This window comes from Acomys russatus, chromosome 19, assembly GCF_903995435.1.
Source record: "Acomys russatus chromosome 19, mAcoRus1.1, whole genome shotgun sequence".
Taxonomy (NCBI): Eukaryota; Metazoa; Chordata; class Mammalia; order Rodentia; family Muridae; genus Acomys; species Acomys russatus.
The window spans coordinates 16952515-16979094 of record NC_067155.1 but is presented as its reverse complement, the minus strand read 5'-3'; the positions used below and the strand labels follow the sequence as shown (position 1 = coordinate 16979094).

The following is a 26580-nucleotide window of genomic DNA, read 5'->3' as shown; positions in this document are numbered from 1 at the left end:
GTTGTCAGGAACAGGAGGGAGCCTGAAGCTGGGGGTGGGGTGGGGGGGGTACTTCTCAGCTGCCACAGCCCCTGGAGCAGGTGGTCAGCACGTGGGGGGGGGCGGAGGAGGTTCCCCGCAACAGATGGCCCTAGACAAGGCGGGGGTAGGGTGTGTGTGTGGGGTGTCTGGCCATCTGCACCTGGGCCGCCTGTGAGCTCCTCCCCCTAGCGCAGAGAGAAAAGAGCTGGGGGAAGGGAAAGGGTGCTTTTATTCAGAGGAAGGAGCAGCACCCACCCCCACCTTCCAAAACACAGGCTGGAACCCGGGAAGAAGGCAGCTGCTAGAGGAACGAAGGAGGCAAAGGTGAGGACCGCCTCCACCAGCCACCACCTCCTCCTACGCCTGTGGATCACTGAAGACCCGGGGCCCAGGGCTCACTTAGATGGTGGCAGGCAGGGATCTGCTGACACCCAGCCTCAGGATGCGCACTTTGGATCAGGGCGCCAACTCCAGGGGCCCGAAGATGAAAGGCAAGAAGCCAGACTCCGGGACCAGAGCTGAGGGGAAAGGGAGCGCCCGCTGTGGCGCTGGCACCCCTGGATGGAGTCTGTCATGGTGGGGTCGGCAGGGAGGTCCTGCTAGTCAGGAGGCTGCTGGCAGTGGCAGTGCCTGGCGACTGGCCCAGTAGCGGTGGTAGGTGTCTTGGAAGAGGTCCCGGCAGGCGATGTGGGCGTGGAGACGGGCACAGGCTAAGAAAGCCCCAGCTAGCTTGCGGTGGAGAGCGTAGGTCTCCTCGGGCGGTGGGCGCAGCCGGTGCCGAAGCAACACCGGGATGAGGCCCTGTATTCGGCGAGCAGTCTCTCCAGACCCGAAGTCATAGGGGCCTGAGGCAGCAAAGGGCTCCCCCAGGATCATCACAGCTTCCACGTGGGCGTCAGAGAATGCCTAGGGTGGGGACGGCCTCTGGTTACTTCAGAAGAGCCGAGCTGCAAGGGCTGGGGCGTGACTCACTTGCCTACGATCCACCAGTGAGCGCCTGGGGGCGGGGCGGGGCCCAGTGGTGGAAGGCTCGCATTGCTAGCCCAAGGTACCCTAAGAGATAATTAGTCGTCACCCCCATCCACAGCACCCCCAGCTTCCTACAGACAAGTAGCTCCAGCACTCCTTAAACCCAGGACCCCTAGAATAGACAACACAGTGCTCCACCACCACCACTTGGCCTCCAGCTCATCCCTGGGCTCTTGAGGACAGAAGTCTGCTCCCTCTCACTCTTTCTCCATTTGCTCAGTGGAGCTAGGAGGCTCCTTCCGCCCTCCGCGAAGGCACTAGCCCCCTAAAGAAAGCAGAGCGGCAGCCACGGCTGCCCCTTGCTGCTCAGTGGCAACCAACCTTGGTTTCAAAGCCAGTAAGGAATTTGAGGTCCTGGGACTTCTGCAGGACTCGATCTCTGTCTCCATCTGCCGCAGCCTTCACCACCTGGAGTGCGAGAGGACAGGGAGCCGTGTGGGTCAAGGGAGACTCTGGGGTCTGGGTTTTTGTTTTGAGGCAGAGTCTGATACAGCCTGGGCTACCTTCAACTCCCTGTAGCCGAGGATAAGCGCGAACTCCTGATCTTCCTGCCTCCACTTACCGGAAGTGAAGGGGTCTGCACCAAGTTACAAGGGAGGTTCTAGATAATTAGGAAATAACCAGCCAGGGGAGTATGGCAGTGCTTACAATACTAGTACTCAGGAGGCGGGCTCAGGGCTATGAGTTCAAAGCCAGCCTGGACTACCACAGAACACTGTTAAAAAGGAAAAGAGGAAGGAGAGGAAGTGGAGAGGGGGTATTTTGCCCAACCTAGATCTACCTCCGTTTTCACCTACCTGGGTACCCTCTTTCACCTAGAAGCTTCTCTCTCCCTATTCAGTCCCTGCTCTATCTCCCTCGAGACTGTTGAGAGCCTGCTGGTGGAATTGGTCAGGCGCTCTGCCATCCGCTGGGAATGCAGAACCGTCTGGAAGCTGCCACGGTGAGTGGCACAGAGCACAGCGTCACATCTGTTGCTGAGTCCAGATACTAGGCAAGGATGGGACAGTGTCTGAGGTTGCCCGAGGCCATCTCTCCCCTATTGGGGCTTTGAACCCCTTGGGTGTAGGGATCCCAGCCGTGTCCAGTTGCACTGGGCATGAGAGATGGCACCCTGGATGCCCTCGGCTATCCCTGTGTGGAACTCGGTTCCCATCCAGTCCTGCAGAAGGAGGCATTGAGGCTCCCGCAACAGCTCCCTTGGCTTCAGGGGACGCTAGACAAATTGTAGCTGGGCCTCTGCTTTCTCATCTGTGGACTGGGAGTAAGGGACGTTGGTCACCATTTGCCGCTCAACGCAATGCCCGCAGAGGAAGTACCTTTCCAGCTGAGGGCTGCTACTGCTGTCACTGGGTGCTAGGGTCCCGGTGCAGAAGAGGCGGGCTCACAGCAGGGAGAGGAACCTGTCCAACCCCGACCGACCGACCGACCCACTGCAGTGCCCGGGGAGGGCAGCATGGGATGAATTCTGTTGTAGCCTGTAGCTGTCTGGCCACCTGTTAGCCATCTCTCCAGCCCCTTTTTCTTTTTTCTTTCTTTTCTTTTTAAGATTTATTTATTTATTATACATACAGTGTTCTGCACGCATGCACACCTGCAGGTCAGAGGAGGGCATCCGATCTCATTATAGATGGTTGTGAGCCACCATGTGGTTGCTGGGAATTGAACTCAGGACTTCTGGAAGAGCAGTCAGTGCTCTTAACCGCTGAGCCATCTCTCCAGCCCCTTCTCTTTCTTTCTTTTTAAAGATAGTTTAGCTGGTAAAGGCGCAGACAAGCCTGACAACTTGAATTTGACCCTCAGACCCCACAGGTCCTCTGTCTTCAAGACTGTTAGCACCCGTGGCCCTGTGTCTACTAGGTTCCCCCCCCAGCTGTGACTTCTCACTGCTCCCCTGGGCTCGGGCCTGAGTCTTGGAGGCTATTTGCTATGGTGGAAAGAGAGAACTGATTCTAGCTGATTCTCCGCTAACCTACCCATGTGTCCCCATGGCACATGGGGGAGTGTGGTGTGTGTGTGTGTGTGTGTGTGTAACATGTACTCATACATTTAAAAACAAATAGACAAACAGGGTCTCACTTGCCTTGAATCCTGATTCTCCTGTCCTGGTTGAGCATCCGAACTCCTCTGTTTATAGGCCACCACATCCATCCAGCAGGGCTTTGTAGATGTGGTTTTGTTTTAAATTGGAAAAGGTTAAGGTGGCCCAAGTTTTTGGACAGAAGTGTTGATTAGAAATGGGATGGTTCAAGCACTCAAGGAGCCTTGGCTTTGTGCCTCAAATGGCCGGTGTGGATGTGGGGGTGTGGGGGCGTGTGGGTGTGGGTGTATGGGGTGTGGGTGTATGTCACCAGTTCTTCCTTTCAAGGGGTGGCCTTAAAAGACCGCAGGCCAGTGTCCCCCGCCTTGTCTCAGACCGCTTTCTCCTCTGTCTTCAAGACTGTTAGCACCCGTGGCCCCGTGTCTACTAGGTTTCCCTCCCAGTTGTGACTTCTCACTGCCCCCCCCCCCCCACGGGCTCAGGCCTGAGTCTTGGAGGCTATTTGCTGTCCATCACTCCTCCCCTCCTAACAACCGTTTGGAGGCTCCACAGGAGAAAAGAGCACCTACTGCTGAGAGGCCTGAGGCAGGGCCCAGAATGGCTTGGCTCTACCCAGCTCCTGCCTGTCCAATCGGAACGTGAGTTTCCTCTTGGTCCCTCTGGATTTCCTGCTTGCTGGTGGTTCTGAGCCCCTTTGGGTGCTGGGTGCTGACCCTGGCTGCGGTCACCCTGGCTGCGGTGGCTTGACTGAGGATGGCCCCCATAGGCTCCCATGGTTACATGCTGACTGCTTGGTCCCCAGTTGGTGGGACTATTTGAGAAGGACTGGAAGATGCGAACTTGTTGGAAGAAGTGTGTTACTGGGGGATGGCTTTGAGGTTTCCAAAGCCCACACCAGGCCCAGTTAGCTCTCTGCCTCCTGCCTGTGGATGAAAGGTAAGCTCTTAGCCACTGTTATAGTGCCATGCTCACGCCTGGATGGTCATGGACTAGCTCTCTGAAACCATGAGCAAGTACCGGCTAAATGCTTTCTTTTATAAGTTGCCTTGGTCATGGTGTCTCTTCAGAGTGACTGGGTCAACTGAAAGATCAGCAAGTACTTTTTTTTTTTTTTAAGATATATTTATGTATTATGTATACACTGCTCTGCCTGCATGTACACCTGAGGCCAGAAGAGGGCGCCAGATCTCATGATAGATGGTTGTGAGCCACCATGTGGTTGCTGGGAATTGAACTCAGGACCTCTGGAAGATCAGTCAGTGCTCTTAACCTCTGAGCCATGTCTCCAGCACCCCCAGCATGTACTCTTAAATATCTCTCCAGGCCCTGGATGACCATTTCTGTTCAGAAGCGCCACCGTGCAGAAAGGATTTTCCTAAATTCCCTCTTGTGGTCATCTGAGTAAGAGTGGCCTCATAGGCTCGTATAGTTGAATGCTAGGTCACCAGAGAGTGGAACTCTGAAAGATTAGAAAGATTAAGAGGTGTGGCCTTGTTGGAAGAATTGAGTCACAGGGTGGGTGGGGAGTAGACTCTGAGGTGTCAAAAGCCTATGCTACGTCCAGTCTGTCTGTCTGTCTGTCTGTCTGTCTGCCTGTGGATCAGAATGTAGCTTCATCAAAGCTGCCTGCCACCACACATCCTGCCATGATGCTAATAGACTAAGCCCCAGAAACTGTAAGCCAGGCCCAATTAAAGTGTAGCCTTGGTGACGGTGTCTCTTCACAGCCACGGAACAGTGACTAAAATACCTCTTGACCTTTGCACATTTATCTGGAAATGCTTTTAGCCTCTTCCTGACTGGTCCTTTGCAGCCCTCGGGTCTCAGGTCAAAATCTCCTCCTCCAGGAAGCCTTCCTGGAGTCCTCAAGCCGGGGGCAGGTTCCTCTACATCCCCAGAATGGCCCCTCCCCGTCCCCCCCACTTTCTCAGCCTAGCCCTGAGCTCTCTGGGTCCTTACTGTAGTGGGACACAGACTGAACTCTGTGACGGGGTGACAACTGTCCCCGGTATCCTCCAGAACAGGGCTGGGCCAGAGGGTTCTCACTGTCTCAAGTGACAGTGACGACTAGATGGATGGAGAACCCAAGTCGTGTGTTGACGTGAGTGAGATGGCCTGTGCAGCCGCTGACCGTGGCTGACTGGGAAGGGAAGAAGAGAGCAGGTGAGGACGCATTCCCTAAGGAGCTACAGCTTCCTGTGAGGTGGAGGCTGGGCACCCTTCCATCAGAAGGGGGGTGAGCAGGGGCTGGGACACAGGCCCCGGACCTAAACTAGTCACAGGCCCACTGGGATTTTGTGCATTCTCTCCCTAAGCCTCAGTTACTTCTCCCGTAGAACCGGTCTCTGAGGGCTGGAGAGATGGCTCAGAGGTTAAGAGCACTGGCTGCTCTTCTAAAAGGTCCTGAGTTCAATTCACAGAAACTACATGATGGCTCACAACCATCTATAATGAGATCTGGTGCCCTCTTCTGTTGTACAGGCACACATGCAGGCAGAATATTGTATACGTGATAAATAAATAAATAGAAAAAACCAAAACCAAAACCACAGGTCTCTGAGTGGCCCTGAACACTTTCAGTCAGATACTCCTTGTAATACTAATACTAAGTGGTTCATAGTTTTGGTGTTTTTTTTTTTTTTTTTTTTTCCAGACAGGGTTTCTCTGTGTAGCCTTGGCCATCCTGGACTCGCTTTGTAGACCAGGCTGGCCTCGAACTCACAGCGATCCGCCTGCCTCTGCCTCCCGAGTGCTGGGATTAAAGGCGTGCGCCACCACGCCCGGCTTGTGGTTCATAGTTTTATTTTGGTTTTTTGAGATAGGGTTTCTCCTTGTAGCCTTGGCTGTCCTGGAACTTGCTCTGTAGACCAGGCTGGCCTCGAACTCACAGCGATCCACCTGTCTCAGCTCCCGAGTGCTGAGATTAAAGGCGTGTGCCACCACTGCCCGGCCAGCCCCATATTTCTTAGTTCCAGTTCACTGGTCCTTCTGCCCTGACCTCACTGTGTAGCTTGAGCCCTGACCCTTCAGAATTGCCAAGGTTCCTGGTTTCTCACCTCAATGTAATGGTCCGTGAACTCTGTTCCAAAAGCCCGGCTTGCACCAAAGTCCAGCAGAGTCACCTGGGAACAAGGGATGACAGGAATGTAAGGAGCTGTTGACATCCCACTGCCCACTGAAGTAGCCAGGATGCATCTGCCTCTCTCCTGCTGTTTGGCCACACCTCAAACCTTTAGGGATGATTAGAGGCAAACACTGTATGGGCAAGCCACACCCCCAGCCTTTGTGGGTGGGTTCTAGGTGGGTGCTCTAACAGCAGCCCCTCCGTATTGGTGAATTCTAGGCAGGCACTCCCCCCACTGAGCCACACCCCCGGCCTGTGTGTGGATATGGGGCCAAGCCTAAACTTTAGTGCTAGCCTCTGTTTTCTTGTATTTGTTTTGTTTTGGTTTGACTTTTGGTTTTTCTAGACAGGGTTTCTCTGTGTATCCTTGGCTGTTCTGGACTCACTTTGTAGACCAGGCTGGCCTCGAACTCACAGAGATCCACCTGCCTCTGCCTCCCGAGTGCTGGGATTAAAGGCGTGCGCCACCATGGCCCGCTTTTTCTTGTATTTCGAAACAGAGTCTCACTATATAGTCCAGGCTGCCTTTGCTTCCTGAATGCTAGGTAGGATTAAAGGCCTGTATCACTACAAACCTAGTTTATTTGCTTTTAATACAAATCTTGGGCCCCTAAGATAACCCAGAGAATAAGACAGCTGAAAAAGTAAGCGAATACCCACAAATCAGCTTAAAACATGAGCACCACGCACACAGGTTTGTCCCTCCCTCACCCGTGTACTCCCAGGACCTTTCCCAAGGGTCACCACTTTCCTGAAACTAAAAACATCAAATAATTTCCTGAGGACCAGAGCGATGGCTCTGTGGGTAAGAGCACCGGCTGGTCTTTCAGAGGACTCCGGTTCCACTCCCAGCACCTACACAGCGCCTCACTACTGTCTGTAACTCCAGTTCCAGGGGATCCGACCCCCTCTTCTGGCCTCCCCAAACACTGCATGCATGGTGCACCGACATACATGCAGGCAAAGTATCCATAGGCATAAAATATTAAAATAAAAAAAAAAACTAAAAAAAAAAAAAACTAAAAAAAAAATAAATAAATAAATAAATAAATAAATAAACTAAAATAATTTTAAAAATTAATTTTTCCTAGGCTGCCCATGCACAGCTCCCATATCTATCTGTATATAAGCAAAGGCCATATCGAGTAATATTCTATAATTTAAAGCTTTATACACACAGAGAGGCTGGGCCTGGAGACACGTGTCTGCAATTCCAGGTGAAGCAGAAAGATCAGGACTTCAGGGCCAGCCTGGGCTACACTGTGAGACCCCGCTCCCAGGACTTCAGCGCCAGCCTGGGCTACACTGTGAGACCCCGCTCCCAGGAATTCAGCGCCAGCCTGGGCTACACTGTGAGACCCCGCTCCCAGGAATTCAGCACCAGCCTGGGCTACACTGTGAGACCCCCGCTCCCAGGAATTCAGTGCCAGCCTGGGCTACACTGAGAGGCCCCCCACTCTCAGAAATTCAGCGCCAGCCTGGGCTACACTGAGAGACCCCGCTCCCAGGAATTCAGCGCCAGCCTGGGCTACACTGTGAGACCCCCCACTCTCAGAAATTCAGCGCCAGCCTGGGCTACACTGAGAGACCCCCGCTCCCAGGAATTCAGCACCAGCCTGGGCTACACTGTGAGACCCCCGCTCCCAGGAATTCAGTGCCAGCCTGGGCTACACTGAGAGGCCCCCCACTCTCAGAAATTCAGCGCCAGCCTGGGCTACACTGAGAGACCCCCCACTCTCAGGAATTCAGCGCCAGCCTGGGCTACACTGAGAGACCCTGCTCACAGGAAATTTTCAATAGTGGTTAACTGTAACTAACTGTCCATGACTTATAGCTTTCTCATGGTGGTATTAGCTCTGGTTCATTCATTCATTTGTATTTTTAAAAGATTTATTGTCTGGGTATGGGTGTTCTGCTTGCATGTATTTCTGTGCACTGCTTGTATTGCCTGGTAGAGGAGAGTGTTGGGGTCCCCTGAACTGGGAGTCCCAGATGGCTGTGAGCCGCCATGGGGTGCTGGGAACTGACTCGGGTCCCTCTGTGAGAGCAGCCGGTGTGTCATATCATGTGTAGCACACGCGTGAAGGTCAGAGGGTAGCTTGCTGAGTCTGTCCTCTCCTTCCGCGTGGTCCCGTGGATGGACTTGAGGGCCATCAGGCTTGGTAGCAAGCATCTCTGCCCACTGAGACGTCTCTCTGGCCCTTGGGGAGATGCTCTTTACAGTAGCCAGCCTAGCCGACGTACCCTGATTCATATCACAAAGAGCCAGCCCGGTTAGCCGGGCGTGGTGGCGCACGCCTTTAATCCCAGCACTCGGGAGGCAGAGGCAGGCGGATCTCTGTGAGTTCGAGGCCAGCCTGGTCTACAAAGTGAGTCCAGGACAGCCAAGGCTACACAGAGAAACTGTCTCAAAAAAAAAAAAAAGAAAGAAAGAAAGAAAAGAAAGAAAGAAAGAAAAAGAACCAACCTGGTGGCTGGAGGCATCGTACAGGAAGTTGGCCCAGTTGGGATCAGTCTGCATGAATCTGAACTCAAACAGCTCCCGTAGACACAGCCTCAGGAGCTGAAAGCAAACCTGGAGGAAGAAGAAGAGGACATCTCAGTGGGGTGTCCTACCTGGACCTCCTGGCCCCGCCCCATCCCACGCGGAGAAGTACCTGATTCCGGGTGTCCTGGCTCAGGCCCTGGCACTGGTCTAGAGGGATTCCCCCAGCCAGCTCCATGACCAGCACGCGTGTGGTGCACAGCTCCTGTACCGCGGCCGGCACTCGGAAGAAGGGGTCATCGGCCAAGAGCTTCCTGAGGCAGGAAGATGGTGAGGGATGAGAGAGGCTTCGCTTCATGCTTTAGAGCCCAGAGGCTCAGTTTGAACTGGCTGTTTTACTGAGAAACCCTTTAGGCCGTTCTGTTCTAGGCTCTCCCCACCCCACCCACACACACACATACACACACACTAAATATTACAAATTCTTTTTTTCAAAGTTTTTAAGTCGATGGCTTTATGGTGATAGCCACTGCTCGCTCCTTGGGGTCACCAGAGACTCCTTGCCCACTCTATAGCTTCCAATTGCAACATTTCAGTTACTTGTGGTAAAATGGGTACTTGTGGGCTGAAATGGAGAGTTCTAAGCTGGATGTGGTAGTTAGCGTGTGTCCGTAACCCTAGCTGTGGAGAGCGGAGGCAGGAGGTGGGGACTTGCGGTCAGCCTCTGTGACACAGCACATTCCAGGTCAGCCAGAGGACATGACGACACCCTGCCTCAAAAAGCAATCAAGAGAGAAAAAGAGGAGCGGGTCGGAGAGATGGCTCAGTAGTTAAGAGCACTGGCTGCTAGGTTGAGTTCCCAACACGGCTAGGTGGCTCACACTTGGCTGTAACTCCAGTTCCAGGGGATCTGATGCCCTCTTCTGGCCTCTGTGAGCACTGCATGTACATGGTGCACAGACAACGCAAAAAACCCATATCCACAAAATAAAAAGGAATGTCAATTAAGAAAAGAAAATGCAGCCGGACGTGGTGGCGCACCCCTGTAATCCCAGCACCCGGGAGGCAGAGGCAGGCGGATCGTTGTGAGTTCAAGGCCAGCCTGGTCTACAAAGTGAGTCCAGGACAGCCAAGGCTAACACAGAGAGACCCTGTCTCAAAAAACAAAAAAAAAAAAAGAAAAGAAAAGAAAGGAAAATGCTGGCTGGAGAGATGGCTCAGAGGTTAAGAGCACTGGGCGCTATTCCAGAGGTCCTGAGTTCAATTCCCAGTAACCACATGGTGGCTCACAACCATCTGTAATGAGATCTGGCGCCCTCTTCTGGCCGGCAGTGAGGACAAATCTACGTGTGAGACTGTAATGAAGGGAAAATCTGTACTAGTTTCACTACAAGCTGCCAAAGTTACAGGCACAGTTCGTGACAGATGATTAGCTAAGGTGAGTGAGACAGTGGATAGAGTAGCACAGGCCGGTAATCCCCACACGCAGAAGGCTGAGGCAGGAGGATGACAGTTTGAACAAAGGTGGAACAGAAGTCTTCCTAGTGACGCAAGTATGCTGCTGCAGGAAAACAGTGTGCCTAACGTGTAAGCTTGACTTCGCCGCACCTGTGCACAGGAGAGAGCAGTCTACACAGGGTTTGGGACTAACTGGGTTTCCGGCATCCACTGCGGGGGGTGGGGGGCTGGTAGTGGTGGTCTAGGAGGGTGTCCCCTGTAGATGTAGGAGGGCCCTGGGCTCTAAACAGTAGTAAATAAAAGGACCCACACGGGGTGGTGCGCGCCTGTGAGCCTAGCAACTGGGAGCTAGAGGCAGGCCGTGTATGACCAGAGGCAGGCGTTCCTTCCAGCAGCACCTAGGCCGGCCAGCAAGTGGACTGCTGGCGCTGTCCCTAGTCTACCGCTGACACCCAGGTGTGGTGACACATGCTCATGACCCGGAGCGGTGGAGTTCAAGGGGTATCCTCAGCCACGCAGGGAATCTGAGGCCAGCCTGGGACATATGGCATTCTCTCCCCCAAACATAAACACAAGGGCCAAGGAGATCACTCCATTGGTAAAGTGCTCACCACACGGGCATGAGGCCCCAGGTTTTATCAGAACCTAAAAACGTTAGGTGTGGGACACAGAAGTGTAATCCTAGCCATGGGGAAACAGCACCAGGTGGGTTCCTGGGACTCAATGGCTAGCCAGCCCAGGCTACTTTTCAGGCTCTGGGCCAGAAAGAGGTTCTGTCCCAAAAAACAGATGGGCCCTAAGGTTGCTCTCTGGCCTCTGCACGCCTTGCATATGCACAAGCACACTTGTATATATGTCACCTTCCGATAAAGTCCTTCCTTCTCTGTTTTGGCACTGGACAGTGCTGGCCGGGGCGGATAGAGGACAGAGCCAGCCTCAGGCCTAACCCTTCACCAAAAGCCACGGCCAACAGACTGACGGGGTATAAACTGAGGGAAAGGCATCTAAATCGGCCAGGAGGTGAGGAAGTGAGGGATGCTGGGAAAAGGCAGATGGGCAGGTACCGGAGGTACAAGCAAGGCCTTGGAGGATCCTGGGAGAACGGGGGTGTCACTTGGCTTCACAGGGTCCTACGTCGGGTTGGTATTTAGTCCTATTTGTCCTCTTTGCCACTGGCTTTACTTCTCAAGAGCCAGGCCTGTGCAAAGCATTTAATCAGCACACCTCCCCTATGACGATGCTCTCCTGAGGCCACTGAACAGAACCAGGCCACAAAGCCTGGGAAGGGCTGACCCGAGACAGAAGCCCGCATCCATCAGGGTCCAGGACAGACACCTGGTGTGACTACTGTCTCGACTGTCTCCTCACCCAGTGTCCTGAGCTTGGCATGCTGGGAGACACAGCCGACTTGTGAGCTCTGCCGCAGAGGTGCCTGTTGCTTATTGTTTTTTTGGGTTTGTTGTTTATTTTGCTTTGGGGGACGGTGTGTCATGTAGCCCAGGCTAGCCTCAAACTCAGCTATGCGTCAGAGGATGACCTTGAGCTTCTTCCGGCTTCTACCATGTTGGTGCTAGGATTATAGGCACGAGCCACCACACCTAGCTTACGTGGCACTGGGGATCGGACCAGAGCACGATGCAAGCTTTGCAGATACCAACTGAGCTACATCCTCGGCCTTGAACTGTTAACTGTTGCGCGTGACCGTAATTCCAAGCCGTGGCCACACTGTTCTCTACAGCCGTAGTCTGCTCATTTTCCCTGCCATCGAGACCCGGATGTGGTGGCACGTGCATGTAATCCTAACAGTGGAGAGGTGGAGGCAGCAGGGTCGGGTGTGCAGGCCAGCCCAGCAAGGGGTGGGGTGGGCGTGGGGTGGCCGGAGGGATGGATGGGAACACATTTGCTGTTCTTTCCAGAGGAGTCAGGTTCTATTCCCAGCACTCACATTGGGTGGCTCACATTTGCCTGTAATTCCAGCTCCAGGGGAAATCCAAAATCTCACATACGCTTAAAATAATTTTTTTAAAAAGATTCAGCCAGTAGTATTGAAAACACCATCACAGTCAGGTGTGGGGCACACCTGTAATCCCAGCGCTTGGGAGGCAGAGTCAGGATGACTGATGCAGGTTCGAGGTCAGCTGGGGGTACACAGTGAGAGCCTGGCTCAAAAGCAAGACCACAGCCTACTTATCCACCTTGCTGAACAGACTTGATAGATTTGGGTTTCCAGGTTGGGGCTCGTGCACGTTGGGGCTCTGAGCAGTCTAGAAAATTTTGATGGCAACAGTATAAACGCCCACAGAATTTAACAAGGAGGCCAATGGTGAGGTTGCTGGGTGTGTGACAAAGAGGTTCTTCCGGGGGCTAAGGACACAGCTCAGTAGGTAAGCTGCTTGCTACACAGCGTAAGGACTTGCTTTGATCCCCAGAACCATATGAAACAGCCACGAATGGCAGTGTATGCCTGTGATCCCAGCACCGAGGAGACAGACACTGGAGGGTCCCGAGGGTTTGCTGGCCAGGTAACCAGCCAGATCAGGGAGTTCTGGGTTCAGCAAGAGAGGGGCAGCAGCAATGACTCGGGTTCAATTTCCAGCACCTACTCACAGCCATCTGTAACCCCAGTTCTAGCAGATCCAACGCCCTCTTCAGGTCTCTGTGGATACTGCATGCATGTGGTGTACAGACATACATGTAGGCAAAAAAATCCATATACAAAAGAAACTAAAGAAATTTTGGCAAAAATAAATAAATAAAGCAAAGCCAGGCATGGTGGTGCACGCCTATAATCCCAGCACTTGGGCAGGCAGAGGCAGGTGGATCTCTGTGAGTTCAAGGCCAGCCTGGTCTACAGAGTGAGTCCAGGACAGCCAAGGCTGCACAGAGAAACCCTGTCTTGAGAAACAAAAAACAAAACAAAAAAAGGAGTTTGGTTTGGTTTGGTTTGGTTGTTTTGAAACAGGGTCTCACTATGTAGTCCTGGCTGGCCTGGAACTCCCTATGTAGATGAGGCTGGCCCTGAACTCACAGAAATCCACTTGCCTCTGCCTGCCAGGGATTAAGATTATGGTGTACATCACTGTGCCTGGTTTAAAATAAAGTTAAAAAATAAATAAGGCTGAGCTGGCCTGATGGCGCACATCTTTAATCTTAGCACTTGGGAGGCAGAGGTGGGCGGATCTCTGTGAGTTCGCGGTCCAGGCTTCCCAGATATTAGCACTGGCTTTTGGGTTTTTGCCCATCTACTGTGTAGAAGGCGCAGTCTGGCGCTGGTGCTCTGCCCTGATGCTGCAGGATTGCTTGCCCTTTCTGAGCTAGCGGGTCTGTCAGCAGCATCCCACGGTGCAATCGAGGCCCTTTGTGAAAACACAGTGCCTATGCATTTGACAGAGATCCAAACTGACACACTGAGAGGAGTGACCAGCTCAGGTCCCCAGAGGACATGCAAGAGTAAGGACAGATAAAAGCGCCAAAGAAAGAAAAAAGTCTGTGGTCCCTTGGAAGGATGCTGACTGCCAGAGGCTACTGAGTGCTATATCCCCAGTCCAACTCAGCCCAGACAGGAGGGAAGGAAGTCCCAGGGGCCTGCAGGGGGTGTCGGCTTACCTGAAGGTCTGGGCACAGGCGGCTTCTCTGCGGTAGTCACACTCCCAAGCCAGCTCTTGCTGCAAGGCCTGGAGGCTCTGCTCGGCAAACAGGCCTGGGGGAAAGGGGCAGCCATGGCAGCTGAGGATGGCTGCCTGCCCCCTGCCTGAACCCTCAGGCCTCCCTGTCTTCTCAGGCCCCTCATAGGTGTCTCACTGTCCATGTAACTTTTGTTTCACACCTTTACCTCTCCCCCCATTTTAAAGACAGGTTGTCATGTAACTCAGGCTGGCCCCCAAGTTTATATGCAGCTATCGCTAACCTTGATGTCCTAATCCTCCAGTCCCCATCTCCCAAATACTGGATTACAGACATGCTACAGTGCTTGGGCTGGAGAGCCGGCTCAGAAGTGAACTCTCACGTGACCCAACACAAGCGTGCTGCCCAGTAACTCCTCTCTTCTGCGTCCGTGTTTCCCTCGCGCCCTGCACACCTGTCTGTCTGCCATCCGTGCATTTGATCTGATCTTGTGTCTTTGCCACACTCATTCTCCTGGAGCTTTCCCCACTTGGTGTCCTCCTGCCACCCGTGTGGTGTGTGTGACATGCGTAGACTCACAGTGCTGTCCTCAGTCTAGCCTGTCCCCCCTCTAGGCATCCCTCCCTTGGTGGGGGGAGAAGGGAGCACCTTACCCTCTGGCAGGCCCACACTCATCTTGAGCAGGGACAGAAGGTTCTGCACGTCACTTTGGATGCTCTGGGCAACACCCGGGTACTGTCGGGAGGGGGGAGGGGTGGGAGTCACGCACGCCTCGGGGACAGCACGGTGCCCACCCCCACCGTGCCCAGCCTCCCTGCTCACCTGGATCTTCACGGCCACCTCAGTCCCATCCTTCAGCACGCCTTGGTGTACCTGCCCAATGGAGGCAGCAGCAAATGGCACTTCCTCAAGAGAGGCCATCTTGTCTTGCCAGTCCTTGCCCAGCTCCTCTTCTAGAACTCTCTGAAAGGTGCAAACATGACAGTTGCTGTCATGGCTCCAGCCAGCTGAGTTCATTCCCTGTACTGTTGTGTGTGAGGGAGCTTGTTCTGTTAGCAACCTTGGCATTCATTCTTAGCAAATGCACCATTTTACAGATGTGGAAACTGAGGCCCAGGCATTATTGTTTCACTTTGTTTTTGAACCGAGGAGATACAGGTACATTTATTAAGAAAAATGGGCTAGGCGGTGGCGGCACACGCCTTTAATCCCAGCACATGGGAGGCAGAGGCAGGAGGATCTCTGTGAGTTCAAGGCCAGCCTGGTCTATAAAGAGAGTTCCAGGACAGCCAGGACAATTACACAGAGAAACCCTGTCTCAAACCTGCACCCTCCCCAAAACAAAAAAACAAAAAAAAAAAAAAAAGAAAAGTGGGAAGGAACTCCTAAGACACAGAGGAATTTCACGAGAATACCGACATTGGCTTTTTTGTTTTGTTTGTTTCTTTTGTTTTGAGGCAGGGTCTTGCTGTGAAGTCCTGTGTGGCCCAGAACTCACTCTATAGACCAGTCTGGCCTCAAACTAACAGAGATCCTCCTGCCTCTGCTTCCTGAGTGCTGGGATTTAAGGTGGGCGCCACCACGCCCAGGCAGATGGTTAATGAAAATTGGTAACGTTCCTTGTCAGAGTCATAAAGTAACATGGTAAAAAAGGGTTTCCTGTGGTTCTGGCCTGTTTAGAGCAGGGAGCAGAACATAGCTGGTAGGTAGCCGTGGGGCTGGAGCCTACGCCCTTATACAGTTACAGAACAGCTCCCGGCCTCCACTTAGTACCAGGCGTGATGCTATCCTATTTACGGATAAATTTGTCTTCAGTTTTGTTTGTCTGAGATGGGGTCTAAGGCTAGCCTTGGATTCTCTATGTAGCTCAGGATGACCCTGAACTCCTGATCCCATAGCTCAATCTCCAAGTCAGGATTACATGTGTGTGCCATGGTTTATAGGTGTGTGCCATGGATTACAGGTGTGTGCCATGGATTACAGGTGTGTGCCACGGATTACGGGTGTGTGCCACGGATTACGGGTGTGTGCCACGGATTACAGGTGTGTGCCACGGATTACGGGTGTGTGCCACAGACTACAGGTGTATGCCATCACATCCTAGCGTCATCCCCTTTAACCAATCACGGCTCAAATGTACATGTCGCTCATGTGGGACGGGAACAGGCCTAATAGCTTTGCATAATATAAACTAAATGTGTTACAGACTGCATGTGGATCTGTGTACTCCAGTGACATGGGCTACCTACCAGTCACCATCCACCCTAACTGGACACTCACCAGCATCTGCCAGCGGGGCATGAAGTCAGCACTCTGGCGGACCCTCTCGAAGATTCGCTGAAGCTGGGGGCTGATGAAGCTATTGTCTTGGGGAGACAGTGGGACAAGGGGGAACAGTGAGGGGGATGGAGGGCACCCGAAATCAGGGCTTGCTGCTGGGGGTGGGTGGGGTGGAAATGAGGTCACGGGCCAGGAGTTGAGGGCCACGTTGTACCCTGGATGCTGAGCATTTGGCCGATCTTGAGGGCAGCCCCCCGGACTGTACATAAGGTCTGCACGATCCTCTCAGCATTAGCCTCGGAAAGGAAAGGGCTGGAGCCCAGTCCAGAGCCGCCCTCTATGGAGAGAAGTGAGCATCAGTATTAGGTGCACAAAAGGAACCTGTCAGCCAGGCGTGGCATCTCGCGCCGTTAATCCTAGCACTCGGGAGGCAGATGCAGGCAGATCTCTTGTGAGTTCGAGGCCAGCCTGGTCTACAAAGCAAGTCCCCCTTGGCTGACTTAGACCGGGCTGGCCTCCAACTCCTAGAAATCCACGTGCCTCTGGGTGCTGGGGTTAAATATGTGCATGTATAGTGGACACCATTTCCAATTTAACTTTTTTTTTTAAACTTACAATATACAGTCTGGAGAGATGGTTCAGTGGTTAAGAACACTGGCTGCTCTTCCAGAGAGCCCGAGTTCAATTCCCAGCAACCACATGGTGGCTCACGACCATCTGTAATGGGATCTGGCGCCCTCTGCTGGTGAGCAGGTGTACATGCAGGTGTTATACTCATATACATAAAACATGTAAACAAATAAAACCTACTGCTGGAAGCCGGGTGCGGTGGCGCACACCTTTAATCCCAGCCCTCGGGAGGCAGAGGCAGGCGGATCGCTGTGAGTTCGAGGCCAGCCTGGTCTACAAAGCCAAGGACAGCCAAGGCTACACAGAGAGACCCTGTCTTGAAAAACCAATGCAAACAAACAATCAAAAAATTAAACAAACAAACAAAAAAACCCTTACAATACAATACAGCTCAGGATAGCCTCAAACTCATGGAAATCCTCCTGCCTCTGCTTCCTGAGTGCTAATATTAAATATTAAAAGGAAAGTAAGGGGGCTGGAGAGATGGCTCAGAGGTTAAGGGCACTGACTGCTCATCCAGAGGTCCTGAGTTCAATTCCCAGCACCCACACAGTGGCTCACAGCCATCTATAATGAGATCTGGTGCCCTCTTCTGGTGAGCAGGTGTATGTGCAGGCAGAGCACTGTATACATAGTAATAAATAAATATTAAAAAATAAATAAATAAAAGGAAAGTAATATTTTTTTTAAAAAGCTAGGTATAGGAATTGACACCTGCACTCCCAGTAATCAGTAGACAAGAGGCAGAGGAGGATCTCTGCAAGTTCAAGGCCAGCCTGGGCTACAGGAGACCCTGTTTTAAGAGGGAAAACCAACAACAACGACAACAGCAATCTATTAACCACTATACCACCACTGCACAGCCACCAGAGGAGATAATGTAAAATATTAATACCAAGAACTGGCAAATATGAGCAGCAACTTGAACTCAGCCATGTCGGATGAGAGCGTGCTAGCACAGCCCTCTGACCAACAGGCAGCGAGCATCTAGAAAAGCACACGTCCACACTCAGTGCAGCTCTTCCTCAAGGTGCACCCTCCAGGGAAAGAAGCAGAGCATTACACAGTTCTGAACACCCGCTGACCACCCCATGCGGCAGGAGCACAGCCTCGTGGCATACAGTTGATGCACAGCACATCCTCCTGGCATACAGACGACACACAGCACATCCTCCTGGCATACAGACGACACACAGCACATCCTCCTGGCATACAGACGACACACAGCACATCCTCCTGGCATACAGACGACACACAGCACATCCCCCTGGCATACAGACGACACACAGCACATCCTCCTGGCATACAGATGACACACAGCACATCCTCCTGGCATACAGATGACACACAGCACATCCTCCTGGCATACAGATGACACACAGCACATCCTCCTGGCATACAGACGACACACAGCACATCCTCCTGGCATACAGATGACACACAGCACATCCTCCTGGCATACAGACGACACACAGCACATCCTCCTGGCATACAGACGACACACAGCACATCCTCCTGGCATACAGATGACACACAGCACATCCCCCTGGCATACAGATGACACACAGCACATCCTCCTGGCATACAGATGACACACAGCACATCCTCCTGGCATACAGAGGACACACAGCACATCCTCCTGGCATACAGATGACACACAGCACATCCTCCTGGCATACAGATGACACACAGCACATCCTCCTGGCATACAGGACGACACACAGCACATCCTCCTGGCATACAGACGACACACAGCACATCCTCCTGGCATACAGACGACACACAGCACATCCTCCTGGCATACAGACGACACACAGCACATCCTCCTGGCATACAGACGACACACAGCACATCCTCCTGGCATACAGACTGACACACAGCACATCCTCCTGGCATACAGACGACACACAGCACATCCTCCTGGCATACAGACGACACACAGCACATCCTCCTGGCATACAGACGACACACAGCACATCCTCCTGGCATACAGATGACACACAGCACATCCTCCTGGCATACAGACGACACACAGCACATCCTCCTGGCATACAGACGACACACAGCACATCCTCCTGGCATACAGACGACACACAGCACATCCTCCTGGCATACAGACGACACACAGCACATCCTCCTGGCATACAGATGACACACAGCACATCCTCCTGGCATACAGATGACACACAGCACATCTCCTGGCATACAGACGACACACAGCACATCCCCCTGGCATACAGACGACACACAGCACATCCTCCTGGCATACAGATGACACACAGCACATCCTCCTGGCATACAGATGACACACAGCACTCCTCCTGGCATACAGATGACACACAGCACATCCTCCTGGCATACAGATGACACACAGCACATCCCCCTGGCATACAGACGACACACAGCACATCCTCCTGGCATACAGATGACACACAGCACATCCTCCTGGCATACAGACGACACAACAGCACATCCTCCTGGCATACAGACGACCACACAGCACATCCTCCTGGCATACAGATGACACACAGCACATCCCCCTGGCATACAGATGACACACAGCACATCCTCCTGGCATACAGATGACACACAGCACATCCTCCTGGCATACAGACGACACACAGCACATCCTCCTGGCATACAGATGACACACAGCACATCCTCCTGGCATACAGAAGACACACAGCACATCCTCCTCTGGCATACAGACGACACCACAGCACATCCTCCTGGCATACAGACGACACACAGCACATCCTCCTGGCATACAGATGACACACAGCACATCCTCCTGGCATACAGATGACACACAGCACATCCTCCTGGCATACAGACGACACAACAGCACATCCTCCTGGCATACAGACGACACACAGCACATCCTCCTGGCATACAGATGACACACAGCACATCCTCCTGGCATACAGATGACACACAGCACATCCTCCTGGCATACAGACGACACACAGCACATCCTCCTGGCATACAGACGACACACAGCACATCCTCCTGGCATACAGATGACACACAGCACATCCTCCTGGCATACAGACGACACACAGCACATCCCCCTGGCATACAGACGACACACAGCACATCCTCCTGGCATACAGATGACACACAGCACATCCTCCTGGCATACAGATGACACACAGCACATCCTCCTGGCATACAGACGACACACAGCACATCCTCCTGGCATACAGTCGACGCACAGTACATCCTCCTGGCATACAGATGACACACAGTACATCCTCCTGGCATACAGTCAATGCACAGAGGTCAGATATGCCCATGGTGGTGGAAGGGGATGCCTCTATGTACAGCACTTAAGTAGCCTGAGCAAAGGGCCCAGAAATTCATGGCCCTTAATCTTAGAGCTCGGGAAGTAGAGGCAGGTGGAGCTTTGTGAGTGTGAGACCCGTCTGGTCTGTATAGCAAGTGGGGGACAGTCAGGGCTACATAGAGACCCTGCTTCGATATACAGATAGACAGCCAGCCAGATGACAGATCAAATTTTAAGAAGTTAAATTTGGGGCCGGAGAGATGGCTCAGTGGTTAAGAATCCTGTCTGCTCTTCCAAAGGACCCGGGTTCAATTCCCAGCACCCACATGGCAGCTCACAACTGTCTATAACTCTAGTTCTAGGTGATCTGACACCCCACACCAATGCACATAAAATAAAAAAATAAATTAAAAAAAAAAAAAGAAGTTAAACTTGCAGTTACAATCTCTCTAATAAAGTATCAATAAACCACAGCCACATAAACACTATCTTTAGAGTGCTCGCTGTATTTTGTGGTGCTGGAGTTTGAACCCAGAAAGTCATACCTGCCAACTAAGTATTCTACCACTGAACTACATGCTTAGACTTGCTGAGAACTTAAAAAAAAAAAATCTCTTCACAAGCCAGGCAAAGTGGGGTATGCCTTTAATCCCAGTGCTCAGGAGGCAGAGGCAGATAGTAATAGTAAGTAGTAGAGAGACAGGTTGTGAGTTTGAGGCCACCCTGGTCTTCATAGTAAGTTCTAGACAGCCAGGGCTCAAAATGAGAAAAAAAAAAAAAATCTTCCCTATCTTTAAAAAAATAACAAACCTGGGGCTGGAGAGATGGCTCAGTGGTTAAGAGTACTTACTGGCTATTCACCCAGAGGTCCTGAGTTCAATTCCCAACAGCCACATGATGGCTCACAACCATCTGTAATGGACTCTGGTTCCCTCTTCTGTCTGCCACTCTCTTCTGTCATGAAAACATATATGCAAATAAAGAGTTCATATACATAAATAAATCTTTTTTTAAAAAAGATTTATTTTTTTTATTTTGAAATAGGATTTCACTAGTTGCCCAGGCTTCCTTTGAACTTGCTTTGTAGCCAGGCCAGACTTGATTTCATTTTAGTCTAGAATATCTTGCTTTTTAAAAGCCTTTCTTTAATCCCAGCACTCGGGAGGCAGAGGCAGGCGGATCTCTGAGTTTGAGGCTAGCCTGGTCTACAGAGTGACTTCCAAGATAGTCAGGGCTACAGACAAACCCTGTTCTGAAAAATAAACAAGATTTGTTTCCTATTTGTGTGTGTGTATGTGTGTGTGTTACCTGTGTGCTAATCTGGAGCAGCCAGAAGAAGGCGCTGGATTTCCTAGAGCTGGAGTTACAGGCAGTTGTGAGGTACCTGGGAAGCTGTCAAGTGTGCGTGGCTTCTGTATGCTAGATAAACAATTTACAGCTGAGCTACACACACACACACACACACACACACACACACACACACACACACCATCACTAGTAAGCAGAACTCTCCTATAACCTGGGCCCTCAGGCCAGGGGCTGAATGTGGGTTTACTCACCATGCTGTGGACTTCCTCCGGGCAGGGACTTCTTGGTCACTTCAGCCAGTGCTCCCAAACCCAAGCCCACAGCCAGCCCTGAAAGACAGGAAAGGAAGCTGAGAGCCTGCTTACCTGGGATCTTCCCTCAGACCCTTTCTCCTGCCTCTCTAATGGACGTCTAGGGATGCTTTGTTGCTCAGTTATTAGGCACGCAACTCTCCTGAGTCCCCAGTTTTTTCATTTTCTTTTGGTAGTTTGGATCGAACACAGGCTCTCACAGATGTTAACAAAAACTCTACATCCTGATCTGAGGGAAAAAAAAATTAAGACAGGGTTTTTACTAAGTTGGCCAGTCTGGCCTAGAGCTGGTAATGTGGTTTAGACTAGCCTTGAACTTGTAATCCTGACTCACACTTACCTCCCTGCCTGTAGAGGAATTTTAATTCAGAACGTGGCTGTTTTGGCAAGAGATCACATCCAAAGACCTTTTAGGTCTATGTGATCCAGCTGAAATACAAATCCAGGAGAAAGAGGCAAGCAGATGTGAGTTCAAGGCCATCCTGGTATAGGGCGAGTATCAGGTAAAGAAAAGCTTGGTCCAGGAGTTAGTTTGTAGAAGCAAGCACCCATGTCTGAAAGTGATGTTTAATTTAGTGGCAGAAAAAGTAACAAATCAGGGAAGGATTTGACAGAATAGGATACACCCAAGTCTCGTGAGAAGAGAGAGTAGAGAGGAAAGGGAAGCTACTCAAGGGGCAATACAGAGAGAGAGAGAGAAGAGAGAGTAGTTTTATTGGGACAGTAACAGAGAGACAGGCCACGAGAGAGAACTCAGGTGAAGACCAAGTGAGCCAGAGAATAAGAAGCCAGATCAGAGCAGATCGCTGAGTTAGTTTAGTCAAAGGCCAAGCAGAGCAATTCAGAGGCCAAGAGAGAAGCCAGACTAAATAAGTCAGCTGGGATGAGAGTTGGAGCCAGAACAGCGGAGCTGAAGCAGCCAGCCCAGGGCTCAGAAAGAACAAGAGAGGGCGAGCTTATTCAGCAGTAAGTCTCAGAGGCTGAAATCACTCTAGGCCTAGGTTAGATGTACAGAGGCTAGAAGCTTCCAGAACTAGGCCTAGGTGAGCAGGAGGAGGCAGTGGTCCTCAGAGATGACAACTGAAACAGGTGGATAAAAGTTCCGTTTACAACTTCCTTTCTTCTGGCACGCTCATGTAGCCCAGGCTAGACTTAAATTCATTCTGTTACCAGGACTCCTGAGTCTCCTACTTCTACGGCCACTGCACTCAGCCCTTCTCTCTACGCCCAAGTCCCTTATTTTCCATGTCTTTCTCTCCCTGCAACATGACGCAACAGCCTAGGCCTCCTCTTCACACAGCCCCCGTTCCATGTTCCCTTCTGCTTCTCTTCTCCTCTTGGAGACGGGGTCTCAGTGTGCAGCCCGCAATGGCCTGGAACTGGCTATGTAGACCAGGCTGGCCTAGAACTCACAGAGACCTACCTGCCTCTGCCCAAGTGTTGGGACTTAGGGCGTGTGCCACCACTAAAAGATTTGCTGGGCTGGAGAGATGGCTCAGTGGTTAAGAGCACCGCCTGCTCTTCCAGAGGTCCTGAGTTCAATTCCCAGCAACCACATGGTGGCTCACAATCATCTACAATATGATCTGATGCGCTCTTCTGCAGAAAAAACACTCATATGCCATAAATAAACAAATAAAAATTAAAAAAAAAAAAAAAAAGACTTGCTACGCTGGGCCCCTTGCCTCTTTCAATGTCGCTGTCTCTAGCTTGCGGCTGGCAGTTGCCAGGTGTGCTGTGTGTACCCCTGCATCTCCACGCTATGTACTGCTGCTAGCGTGTCCCTTGTGTTAGGTCGTTTTGTACCCACACCCCGTGACACGTGTTTGACCAAAAAAAAAAAAGCTCAGGTTGTGCAGAAAGGGAGACCGAAGCTCAAAGAAGTCAAGTAAACTGCCCAATCAAAGGATGAAGACGTCCCTCTCCTCTGAAACCCTGGGCATACCACTGCCCGGGCTCTTCCCAGGGTGCTCAACTGCGCTTTAACACCTGAGCTATGGGCTGGAGAGATGGCTCAGAGGTTAAAAGCACTGGCTGCTCTTACAGAGGTCCTGAGTTCAATTCCCAGCAACCACATGGTGGCTCACAACCATCTATAGTGAGATCTGGCGCCCTCTTCTGGCCTGCTGGTTCACATGCAGGCAGACTAATAACTAACGAACTAACTAAATAAATAAAGTCTTTGGGGGCTGGAGAGGTGGCTCAGAGGTTAAGAGCTCTGGCAGCTCTTCTAGAGGTCCTGAGTTCAATTCCCAGCAACTACCTGGTGGCTCACAACCACCTACAATGTGATCTAATGCCCTCTCTGGCCTGCAGGTGTACATGCAGGCAGAGCGCTGTATACATAATAATAAATAAATATTTTTAAAAACCCAACAACTTAAAAAAAAAAAACCTGAACTATGACCTGTGATAACCTGTAGGCAGCAGGGCCTGTTATCTGAACCCTTGCAGGGTGGAACAGGGACGGGGGTTGGAGGACAGACAGGGTTACAGGAGACATCATTGCAAAAAACTTTTGTATGTTGGGGGGGTTCTTGGAAGTATGTGGTGTGTGCCCTTTTTTTTTTTTTTTTAGAGACAGGGTTTCTCTGTGTAGCCTTGGCCGTCCTGGACTCACTTTGTAGACCAGGCTGGCCTCGAACTCACAGCGATCCGCCTGCCTCTGCCTCCCGAGTGCTGGGATTAAAGGTGTGCACACCAAGCCGGGCGTGGTGGGGCACGCCTTTAATCCCAGCACTCGGGGAGGCAGAGGCAGGTGGATTGATGAGTTCCATGCCAGCGAGAGCTGTGGTAAGACCCCGCCTCCAAAATAAACAATGTCTCACGTGTGTAAACATGTATTTGCATTCAGCTACTTATTTGTATTTTCTTGTACGCTGTTTCCTCCCCCTCCCCCCCCCCTGCTTTCTTTCTTTTCTGAGACAAGGTCTGTGATGCCAGGCTGGTCTTGATTTCAAGCGGTCCTACAGTAACCCTCTCAGGCAGCGGGACCCCCAGGCATGCACTACTGGGCTTTTCCATCTTCTAGACTTTGCCTCTCCAGAGCAGAGATTACAAAAGCCTGTGCCACCATGGCCAGCTCCTCCATCTCTCCTCCCTCCTTTTTTCCCTTTCCTGCCTTTAGACGGGGGGGGGGGGGGGGGGGGGGGGGGGGGGGGGGGTCTCATGGCGTCCAGGTGGCCTCGGACTCACTATGCAGCCAGAGATGACCTTTCTCCTATTCCAACCTACATCCCAATGGCTGAGTGGGTGGTGGGTGACCTGGCTTCGTCTCCTCTTTTAAAAGTTGGTTGCAACACAATTCCTTTACTTCGCTCATGTTTGAACAGTGCTGCCACTGTCCTACAGTGCAGTCAGCTTGTCGCCCCCCCCCCCGCCCCCTCCCCTCCATCAGTAGAAGAAATAAGCATTCACTGTACAAGAATCTTGCTCATTACAGGTTCTCAATAAGTGTTAAGGTTAACATTCCTGCTTTTTTGGGGTTTGCAGATTTTGACCCCTATCACTGTGCCCCTGTCTCCCCCCACCCCCAATCTCTGATTCTCCCTTGCTTCACCCTGCAAACGTTGCTTCTGATCTAGGTCACACAGAAATTCCCCCCCCCCCCCCCCCCGCGACACACACACACAAACCACACCTACCCCCAAAGCTGGCCAAGCGACTGATTCTGGAGGCAGGCACCTTGCGTTCGCGGGAGCGATCACTCAGCTGAGAAAGGGGAGAAAGGTGCTAAGGTGTTAAGGTAGCAGAAAAGCTCTGCCAACCTGCTGCTCAGCGGCCTCCCAGAGCACCATGGCTAGGTTGGGGATCTGGAGGGGTGAGTGGGGGCTCAGGGAGGAGGGATACCTGGGGCCGGGGTGCCTTCCTGAGGCGGGCCTCGCGTGCCCTGCGAATGTCGTCCTCACTTAGGCCTCTTCCAGGCTGGTCCTGATGAACACTTTGGGCCAAACAACTCCTACATGGCCCCTGCGGGGATGTGGGTTTCAGTAGGGCGGAGGGCTAGTCTTCCTTTTCGGATCTCTCTCCATCAGTTTACCCCATCAAAGCTCCCCTCTGCCTCTTTCCCTTGGAGGCCCCCTCCCCAGCCTCTTACCCACCAGTGGGGCCTAGGTCCCAGGGCCCCCCAACAGGACAGACGAACAGTCCTGCCCAGCGGTCTACAGGTCCCGCGCAGCATGGCACCTAGCTCCAGCCACATTGCCTAAGAAATAATAAGGATCACAGGGCTCAGCCTCCTGTTTTGTGCCCTTCTTTGAAAGGGCCCTCCACCTCATCTTCCCTGTTAATGGATTTCCAAGTTTCTCCTGGTTACCGCCCTCCACGTTGGTAGGAACTCGTGTTTTCCCTAAGCGCCTCCCCATTCCCCTCTGAGACGCGCCTGGCCGTTGCTAGGGCTCTCCCCCTTTGCTAGACACCCACAGATCTTCCTGGAACTACTCTCCCCTTCTCAGAGCCCCTCTGGTTGCTAGGCGCCGCCTTACCCTGGGCTTTTAAGCATCCACAATTCCTCCGCTTGTTGCCCACCTCACCCCACCCCCCAAAAAAGAAAAACACCCCCTTTACGGGGCACCTCCTCGGTTGCTAAGCACCGGCTCCACCAGGCTTAGGCTCCAGGTCAAGCACATGCTGGGCCTCTCGAACTTCCGGGAACGTCTGTACGCCCGCCCCCTCCGATCAGCTAGCCAATGGTAGCACAGCATATCTTGACCTAAACAAAACGCCCCCCCGCTGAGTGAGGGGGCGTGGCAAGGGAGGGTGGGTGGAACCTAGGCAAAGGATCAGTAGTCTACTGTAACCGCTGACACGTGAGCCTCGGTTACACCGCCCATCTTTCTTGAAAGCATCCCCCCCATCCCTTTTCCCTCCCCGATTTTTCCTCGTCTTCACGACCTTCTTTCCTCTTTCTCTGTCCCTCCTCTTGCAGCCAATGATGGATGCCCTGTAAACCGTTGCCTCTGGTGAAACGGCAAGCTTGCAACC

The 26580-nt window shown here is 52.2% G+C and overlaps 1 protein-coding gene across 1 annotated transcript; it reads right to left on the bottom strand.

Annotated features, from left to right (window-relative positions):
- Nucleotides 1-229: 229 nt before the first annotated feature.
- On the bottom strand, nt 230-26308 carry Coq8b (coenzyme Q8B). Its single transcript, XM_051162655.1, has 15 exons — nt 26171-26308; nt 25694-25801; nt 25447-25566; nt 25242-25308; nt 21538-21615; nt 16277-16399; nt 16063-16148; nt 14605-14745; nt 14436-14517; nt 13765-13858; nt 8873-9014; nt 8683-8790; nt 6148-6213; nt 1372-1458; nt 230-927 (listed from the first exon to the last, which is right to left on the bottom strand). Exons 2-15 carry the CDS (start codon nt 25796-25798, stop codon nt 625-627), a joined length of 1602 nt encoding a protein of 533 aa, XP_051018612.1. The 5' UTR covers nt 25799-25801; nt 26171-26308; the 3' UTR covers nt 230-624.
- Nucleotides 26309-26580: the final 272 nt, after the last annotated feature.